General features: G+C 47.5%; 1 protein-coding gene across 1 annotated transcript in view; it reads right to left on the bottom strand.

Annotated features, from left to right (window-relative positions):
• Positions 1–1,243: 1,243 nt before the first annotated feature.
• ADAMTS1 (ADAM metallopeptidase with thrombospondin type 1 motif 1) overlaps positions 1,244–9,714 on the bottom strand; it is an 8,632-nt gene continuing 161 nt past the window's right edge. The window contains exons 2-10 of the mRNA XM_029938681.1: positions 9,574–9,712; positions 7,566–7,912; positions 7,128–7,260; positions 6,555–6,722; positions 5,570–5,856; positions 5,149–5,335; positions 4,878–5,053; positions 3,786–3,961; positions 1,244–3,623 (exon numbers count right to left, since the gene is read on the bottom strand). Coding sequence (XP_029794541.1) covers positions 2,924–3,623; positions 3,786–3,961; positions 4,878–5,053; positions 5,149–5,335; positions 5,570–5,856; positions 6,555–6,722; positions 7,128–7,260; positions 7,566–7,912; positions 9,574–9,712 — 2,313 coding nt within the window. The 3' untranslated portion in view covers positions 1,244–2,923. The remainder of the gene's footprint in view (positions 3,624–3,785; positions 3,962–4,877; positions 5,054–5,148; positions 5,336–5,569; positions 5,857–6,554; positions 6,723–7,127; positions 7,261–7,565; positions 7,913–9,573; positions 9,713–9,714) is intronic.

The following is a 9,714-nucleotide window of genomic DNA, read 5'->3' as shown; positions in this document are numbered from 1 at the left end:
TTTTTTTTTTTTTTTTTTTAGAGGGAGACAGAGAGAGTGAAAAAGCAGAGGAGAAGGGCAAAGGGAGAGACAGGGAAGAGAGAGAGAGAGAGAGAGAGAGAGAGAGAGAGAATCTTAAGCAGGTTTTATGCTCAGTGCAGAGCCAAGGTGGGGCTCGATCCCACAACCTTGAGATTAACCTGAGCCCAAACCAAGAGTTGGACATTCAACCTACTGTACCACCCAGGCACCCCTAACACAAGCTTTAAAAAAAAAAAAAACTCACCGGTGAATTACACAAGAGCTACACATGACTTCTTTATATTACAGATTATCATTTTAGGTATATTTATCTTATTTTATCAAATAGCTAATATAGGAATTGAAGGTAAGGGCATTCCACGTGTGTGTGCAATCCTCCAAGCCACTTATTCTGGGGATTTGTACCTCGGCAATCAAGGCAAGTAAACCATGATGCCAGTTGGTGAAAAGAGCGTGTGAGGCCACTGAATTGCGTGGCCAAATTCTACATTTCACTGAGTTCTGTGGGACCAGGGCTGGTACCCAGGGTAAGAAGACTGGATTTTCATCTTTCAGTTCAGTGGCCAGTAGGTAGGGAAAAGCTAAACCAGACAAAACATGACTCTCCCCTTCCCTGTCCTACTTTCGGACCTGCATGCCTGGCTCCTGAGAATCTTATGTTCTATTTGCTCAGGAGAAGAAAGAGCACTAAGTAAATCTTACGGCAAATGAGAAATTACCATCTGAATCTGAAATTAGCTTGTTAGATAGAACTATTTGAGAAAACCTAAGGAAGGTGAAAAAAGGATGAAAACGCAATGTTGGAATTGTCTGTGGTTAACCACATAATCCGAGTCTTGTAGTAAATAAGCTGTTTCCTGAGAGAAATGTAGTTACTTTGGAAGTGGTTTCAACTAAAAGTCACTGATGTGCCATTTAGCATTTAAATTTCAGTGATTTACAAAAGGCCACCCAGAGTGGCCTGCATGTTCCAGGGTTTCTCCAAGACACCTCATGCATTCCTCAAGAGCAAGTGGAACATTTGGAGGGCTTGGCTTGCCCGCGTGTCCAGCCCAAATGTAACATCTAAAGCAACATTTTCTACTCAGTAGCTTGCTTTTACACATTTTACTCACGTGGTATAATCGGAGAAATACAAATTCATAATGCATTTAGAACCCCACCTTGTCCTGTTTATGTTATGTATTAGAGGTCGGGGAAACTGCCCACAGAACAAATTTGGTCCAGTTTTTGTAAATAAAGTTTTATTAGTACACCGCCATGCCCCTTTGCTTTTGTATTGTCTATGGCTGCTTTCCTGCTACCACAGCACAGGTATGTAGTTATGACAGAGATGGCCCCTCACAGAAAACATTTGCTCACCATCTGTGCCTGTTCTTGCATTAGTAACAAAACCTATAAACCACTGAAGATACAATAGGTTTCTTTTCTTTTTTGTAGCAATCATGTACACTGAGGAGACATTAGGTACATTTCATCAGGATGAAATCTTATTTCTACAGGATTAATTTTGGCTCTCTGATTTCCTTCCCAGGAGCTAATTCTCATTAAAAAAAAATAGACACACACATTCAAAAAGTGTTCTTTTATTATTTCTAGTAACATATATTGTATAAATACTCTATTCTTATATGCCCTTTTACAAAAGCGATATAACTTAAAAGTTTTATCATTAGAAAGGAATGTATAAAAATAAATATGTTATTATAGGCATTTATTACAAACTATAGTCCTTCTTAGAAGGAACACACAAATACTTATAAAGTACATAGAATTTATAGTAACATATTTTACTACATACATATGGGAAAAAAAAGTCCTATTCTCTTTCATAGTAGAAGAGCTGAACAGACATTCACCAGGATATGACTGTTGGACCAGCTGCTGGGGATGGACCCGCTACCCCTCAGTAGCCTCCCCACTGCGAGACAAGTGACCTCTGTGTTCCAAAACACTGGGATCCCATTCTACACCCCCCCCATTCTTATACTGGCATTAATCCTTTTGTGTGTGATCAACCAGTCCTTCTTGAGACATAAACTTTTTTTTAACAGCCACATTCTGAAAGTAGGCTTACATAAACAGAAAAGAAAGGAGAAGGTGTGTCTTGATCTGGTCTCCTCTGGTTTTTACTAGCATCTGACTCATTGCTGCTTTTTCCCCCCACTCCTCACAGACTTAATTCATTTTTACAAACACGTGAAATTGTTTGTCAAAACGACATCACGAATAGAGACACAACAATGGCACAGGAGAGTAAAGACGGCGTTCATTTGAGTCGCTTGATGTCGCATTTCTCTGGTGGTGGACGATCTGATCTTGCATTCTTTTTTTTTTTTAATAGTTTATTGTCAAATTGGTATGGATCTTGCATTCTTAACTCTCGGTAGGAAAGATGGCGGAAGTGTTCTCAGAAACAGTAGCGGCCATAATCAATCAGTGCTGGTGGAAGATGCTGTTGGCACTCCTTTCTCCCTCCGTTGTTCGTGAGGTAAAGTAAGCCTTGTCTGCAGCTAAAAATCTCATCTTTCTTCCAACCCCCATGACACAAAGTATTGAATCAGTACCACAGAACAGGGGTTGTATACTCCTTAAACTAATTTTCACAATCGTTTCTATTTTTTTTTTAAAGTTGTCATAGATGTAACAAAAGGAATAGTAATAATGCCCTAGGGCTTTATCATGCTATATCATTGCTCAGAGATTAATAACCCTCATTAACTACCCTATCAGATTCGCAACTGGCAGGATATTCTGCCGACCTAACTTTTCTACCTACCTCTACACTTTCAACTCATTGACACTCCATTGATCACTGGCAAGGTACACCGGATCCCTCCCGCCTTCCCGATGTCAGTGCATCAGCCCTTCCACACTCATCCTTCCCTCGATCCTTCCCTGCTTAACTGCATTCTGCCATCGAACAAAAATCTATGTAGTGCTTCGGTTTCTTTAAAGGATCGCAGCTCTCATGAGACAGCACCCCCCCATCGTGGGACAGACACTGCAAGGTTCTCTTTTTGTAACCCTTCCCGCAAGTCTTGGAACATGGCGACCACTCCCCTAGCTGCCAGTGGGGGCAGGGCACGTCCGCACAGGGTCTGGTGCTGGCTGGCTTCACCTCCTTCGCACACTCCGAGGCGGGCTGCCCATTAAGGTCTCGGCACTCCACCAGTCTCCGCTGCCAACCCAGGCCGCATGACTTGGAACATTCGCCCCACTCTTCGATGACCCATTCTGAGAAGGTAGGGATGGCATTGAAAGGCTCCTTCTTCTTCTTCACAAAATAGGTGTATTTAATCTTGGGGCGAAGGGCGTTGCCCACTGTGAGGACCTGGATGGTTATGGGCTCCTTGAGAGGGCTGAAGCTGCGGATTCTCTCCAGCGCGGCCGAGGAACCACTGTACCTCAAGACTGTCCCTTTGTAGGTAATGTCTTGCTCTAACGTGGACAGAGTGAAGTCGCCATTCAGGATGTATGTGCCATCGGCAGCTTTGATGGCAAGATAGCTGCCATTGTTTCTGGATCCCCTGTGATTCCGCTGTTTCACCTCGATGTTTGTGGCCCCGGCAGGAATCGTGACGATGTCATGGTACCCAGGTCTGCCGGCAAGAGAAAAAGAGACATGAAAATCTCTCAGTCACTGGCTACTTAGAATGCTCAGCTTGATAACACGCTAAGTGTTCGGAAGGGAGGTTCGCCCAGACCTGTAAAGTTACCGCCAAAGAACAAGCTCTTTGGAGGTGGGACGTTCTGAAACTCACTTTGCGCTAGTAACTGATCCTGATGTTTTCTTGCACGTAGACCCATTTCCTCCACAAATGCCACATTTATCAAACTTCTTTTTGGAGTCTATGATACGATCACAGCCAGCTTTGACACACTGCCCTTGCACGCAGACAGAGGTGGAATCCGGGCTGCATGGCGTGCCGTCAACCACCTGAAGAAAGAAGAACACGTATCTGCTGTCACACGTTATCAACTCGGGAAAGACACGATGCTCTGATGATTAGGACAGGCATTCTCATTAACACAATGTCTGCTTTCCTGACCATCATAGTTAAAATAGCACTCTACACCTCACACTACCCTTCTCGGAGGCTCTTTCCCTCCAGTAGATATAGGCATCTCAATATACTATACATTTTGATGACTTGTTTATTGACCTGTCTCACACCCAGGTAAGGTCAAGGAAATCAGAGCTTGTCACTGGTATACGGCCCTACACTCAGTGCCTAGCATAATTCTGGCCAATCGTAGATGCTGAGTAAGTCTGTGGTTGTATGTTGAATATGCAACTGGGAATTATCTCCAGAGCCTACAGTGATAATGGCACGTGATAATCCAACCAAAGTTCATTTCATTTTTTTTTCCCAAAACCAGATTGAGCATCTCAGCAAAAACAGCAAAATGATGCTTCTGCTAGCTCAATATATGTTCTCCAATGCAAGCATTATCAATGTCAGACTTCCTTTTAATAAGTTCACTCACATACGTTACTGCTAATCACCAGTGACAAGTACTTTGGTCCGTGCCTATGCTATTTTCCAAAACCATGGGTTGGCTGCCATGGTAACCCATAATTTTTCTGACCATACAGGGCTTCTCTCTGCATATCAGAATAATAATATGCAACGATAAGAATCCTAAGTGCCGGATTCAAGCTTTATTCATAACTGAAAACAACGTCACACTCAAAAGAAGGCGGTTGCCGACGTGTCTAGAACAAAGGGGGCTCTGGTTTAAAATCCAACATGTTAATATATGAATTAAGGAAGCTGCATCCCAGACTGCAGGAAAAGGTTGTGATTCAGGTCCTCATTTCTTAAGCAAAAAGTATAAATAAAAGCAACTACCTTGGGCTGCAAGACAAAGAAGAAACCAATGCCTTTGGCTTGACAAATCAGCTTGCATCTGTCTTTTGGCGAGACTCCAGCGTACTTGGGCGTCCACTCCACCGCCGGCCCGCTCCCGAAGGAAACCTTAGAAAACTCATTGTGGGCCTCACATTGTTCCTCTCGGAAGGTTTTTCCTGGAGAGAAAATGACAGGATGACGTCATGTCATCAGTTTTCAACCCTCACCTGCTTGCTTCTGGGCGCATCGTTTTTGTCCCGTTTCTACCCACCGTTGTTGTCTGGACAATCTTCAATGTTACAGGACCTGTAGCGCACGCGCTTGCCTTCACAGTACTTCCCTCCGTTTTTGGGGACCGGGTTGTCACATTCCCTCATTGTGTACTGAACCCCTCCGCCACAGGTTCTCGAACAGTCTCCCCAGGGTCCCCACGGCCCCCAGCTTCCGTGAACAGGAGTCTACATGGAGACACAGATGATCAGCGTTAGCACTCTTTACAGAAATCTTGTTAGGGAACAAATGAGAGAAGTAAAGAGATAAAGAATCAGCTGCAGACATAATCTATCTTGTGTTCCCTGTCAAAGGACACAGACAGGGGTGCTTACAGTGGTGTCAGATGTTTGGGCATCTGACTGTCCCTTCCAATACCGAATTTTGAAGGAGCATGCGCGTGTTGTGACAGAAAAACTCACATGGAAATGCATCTTGTCCGTCTTGTTCACACACTTGCCGTTCAGACACCATTTCCCTTCTCCACAGCTGGTGCCATCTGCCCAAGGGAAGTGTTTGGTCTGGCACACCAGCAAGCCGCCGGAGACGCCCGTGCACCAGAGGGTCGTGCAAGTGCTGGCTGCGTCCGCGCAGTGTTTGGACTCTTCCCCAAAGGTAAACTGGCACTGCCGGTTGGCATCATACAGGGTCCCCGGGAGGTCAGAGGGGAGCTGCAGGGCGCTCTGGGGCTTGTCCATCAAACATTCCCCTGCAACGGAAATGCCAACCAACGTTAAAGGACGGGAAGTGAAAACATACAGAAGGCAGATCCATTTCAGAAAATAGTTACCCTAAGATAGAATATGTAGCAGTTATTTGAAAACTAGAGCTTCTGGTGAAAATGCCAGAGAGATTTAAGTAATTTGTAAGATACTGTCCTCCAAAGGGTACTTCTGCATTAACAGAGACAGGAAATGACTGTTCTGCTAAAAAAACAAAAACAAAACCAAACCAATCTCAAATTAATTCACTTTTAGGAGGTACTTGGCCAGAAGCACTTTTGTTTATTGGGAATTAAGATATAAAAATGTATGCTTTTGGGAGTGCTTGGAGAGGGGTGCTCATTTGGTTAAACATCCGACTTCGGCTCAGGTCATGATCTAACGGTTTGTGAGTTTGAGTCCTGCGTATGGCTCTCAGGTGACAGCTCAGAGCCTGGAGCCTGCTTCGGATTCTGTGTCTCCCTCTTCTCTCTCTGCCCCCTCGTTCTCTCTCTCTCTCTCTCTCTCTCTCAAAAGAATTAAACATTAAAAAAATAAAATACAAATGTGTATGCTCTTGACAATGAAAGTGATTTGGAAGAAAGAGAACTAAAAAGAACAAAAAAGAAAGAAGGAACTGGTTGAACCAGAACCTTACACGTGGAAGGCTGGATACCATCTAGAAAGAGCAGCTGAAGTACCTTACCATGACCATTATCCAGGAATGATGTAATCATGTGGGCACTGCACGGAGACCAAGGCTGGTTGTGGTTCAGGTTGGAAAGCATTGACGCCATCATGTGGGAATTCTGGTCCACACCGTTAATGTTGGCACACTGCTTCGCATCGTCGTGTGGCATGTTAAACACGTGGCCTAAGAAGCAATCCAAAACCCACATCAAAATACAGGTCATTTGCAACCCTTCTCCTACCATCCACCCCAAATCAGGGATTCACTTGTATCAAAGTGATTATTTCTAGAAGAAGAAATGTATTTCAGAAACAATCTAGTTTGGACCTGATGCGCCTACTTCTTGCAAGGTGAACACTATTATGTCAATTTCCAAATGTCCAGATCTCGTACTGTCTTATTTTGAAATCCATTAAGGCTGGCCATGTTCACAACAGTGGGAAAAATACTTTCTGCAGTCTCTAGAAAGCTTTGGAACCTCAAAGAGCAATATAACCTGTGGACTCTCCCTCTTAAATTAGCCCCTGGTTGATCGGCTTGAATTCATGAAGAGGACTGAAATTCACGCCCACCTGGAAATGGACTTACCTAGTTCATGAGCTGTGGTGAAGGCAGCCTGCAAGCCATCGTCTTCTATGACCGAGCAGCTTCTGGTGGGATCACATATAGTTCCGACATCGGCCATCCCAAGGGTGTCACATGTCTGGGCCCCACACAGGTCCTGAAAAGAAGCAAAGGGAGGTCCTTATTCGTAGGGCCAGAGAGCATGAACCTCGGGACTTCACATTTGTATTGGAGCATTTCCCTTCGCTGTCACTGAGCTGTTCAAATCTGGGGACTGCTTTAGGGGACTTTGATTAAGATTTTCTCTAATCCTGTTCAAATAGGACCGTGGGACTTGATCTATTAAAATTATGGAAGCCATAAGTAAAACGGACTGTGGCAGCCAATTAGAAAAAAAAAGGTTAAGTCAAGAATGTTGGCGAAATGCTTCATCCGCGTTGGTGTCCCCAGAGGACCTCTCACCTGTCTGGTGAAAAGAATGGCGGTGTCATAGTGCTCCGCGTGCCGGTCACTGGGCGGGTTGTGCTGCTTCTGCCAGTTACAGAAGTTCCGCAGAGTGAGGGCGGCATTGGAGGTCACCTCGGGCCCCTTCTGCTCCTCATAGATGACGAGGATCTTCACGACGACCAGGCTCACGGAGTTGCGGATGCTGGGGTGTTTGTACAGCCTGGCCGCCACCGAGAACAAGGTGAGAAGGTAGTGCTTGAGGCCACTGCCGTGGAACTCTGCCATCGACTGGTCGGCCACGAGCATGGTCTCCACGTAGCGGTGGCTGGACACAAACCGCTTCTTTCTTACACTACCGGTGCCTGGGAAGAAACAAAAAAAAGAGTTTTGCTCAGAGCCATTCTGGCCAAGAAGAGCTACCTTCCCAGAGCATAGAAGGAAAGCTTAACCAGTCAAAGCAAACAAAATAAAAATATACCCAGGACAACAGTAACAAAAAGATCCGCATATCTCTTCTCACAACAGATGTTATTGTTAAGCTTTCTCCTTTATTTATTTTCTCTTTCTCCCTCTCTTTTTTTTTTTCCCCTCTGTCTTTTAAATAAAAAGGACCTGTGAGCCATGGACAGTCTTTTGGGGGCGGGGCGGGGCAGTGAGCAGGGTTTCTTTTGTCCTCCCTGAAATGCTCCCATCTGCCCAAGGTGGCCTGCACATCATCCTACCCGGCTGTAGTAACAACTTGGAGCGAAGGCATGAGGCAGAGAGCTCCTGAGTCACTCTTTCACAGGCCGCGACCCAAATCCTGAATGAGAGCATGGGACTCCACGTGGAAGGCCCAGGGCAGGGCTGGGAACTCGGCCAAGCGGCCCTGGCCCAACTGCGCGGCTCCGCTGTCTCATTCCAGGGGTCTCGGGGGCGCTCTGTTCTTGCCAAATCCGGGCACGAGGACCACCCACTCTGCCCAGCGGCCGGTCGCTCCATTCCCCCTGCCCCAGGGAACTAAGTTCCTGCCTGGAGCCAGGGAGCCACGTCTGATCATTTAGAAAAGAGCCTTCTGACTCCTGACGGAAAACCAGACCCCACGGAAGTCCTGCAGTGGACGCTGACCGCGTAACTGCTTCAAGGGGGCAGATGTCCAGGGGAGGAGAAAATTCGAAAACAAGCGGCACGTGAGAGAGTTCAGAAAGAAACAAGGCAGATACGTGACAGTATGGAGAGGAGACAGTAAGCACCACAACTGAAGAGTCAGGGTGAAGCGTAGCAGGAAGGATCGGCAGTGACTAACATGCAATAGTGCAAGAGAGCAGAATTTTGGCCGCGAGAGGGAGCGCAACCTGGGAGACTGGGTAGGAGGCACGGAGGGGGAGGAGGGGGAGGAGGAGGCGGGGCCAGCTGGGCAAAGACCTCCCAAGCAGGTTCTGCAGTGGGGCCGGGCCGCCGCCAGGCGGTCGAGGTCAGCCACTGAAAGGGAATGGGGAGCAGGCAGAGGCTAGCAGGCCAGAGAGCCCAGCGCAGCTGTCCGGGCGTGCGGGTTGCGCACTGCTAGGTCACCGTCGGTCCTCAGTGCTCCATCTCCGCCCTCCTCCCGGCGCAGGGCGCGCGCACAGGCAGCGGTTGCAAAACTCATAGCAAAGTTGCAAACCGACCAAAGAACACACGCGCGGTCGTCAAAAAGAAACTAACAGGATGGAAAAAGTCACACACGCTGACAGTAGACTAAGGTGGAAGAGTTGAGTCACCAACCCTTCCCTCCCCCGTTGAAACTCTTCGCTTTAGCAGAAACTCGCCGATCTGCCTGGCCTCCCCGGACCACTCCGGCCAACAGGCTCCTGTTCTAGACGGGTCTGATTAGTTCACCAACCCAAACTCGCCACATTCCGCCACACCGGGCCTCCGTCCAGTCCGCAGACCCACGTCCCTGCCTGCGAACGGGGGTTCACCCTCCCCACGCGCCGCGCAGGGACAGTGGGGAGAGGGGAATGAATGGAGAGACCAGTGTGAGCACCACTTCTGGGACCGATACCTGTCGGCTGGGCCCCCCGCGGCGGCGCGGCGTCCCGCGGCGGCCACTGCGTCCCGGCGTCCTCGTCCTCCGGCCCCGCGTCCCCGGCGAGCTGGGTCTCGTCGTCCGTGACCCCGCACTTGGCGCCGTCGCCGCCCCGCT

This window comes from Suricata suricatta, chromosome 5 (genome assembly GCF_006229205.1).
Source record: "Suricata suricatta isolate VVHF042 chromosome 5, meerkat_22Aug2017_6uvM2_HiC, whole genome shotgun sequence".
In the NCBI taxonomy this organism is placed as follows: Eukaryota; Metazoa; Chordata; class Mammalia; order Carnivora; family Herpestidae; genus Suricata; species Suricata suricatta.
This window is presented reverse-complemented; position numbering and strand designations above follow the sequence as displayed.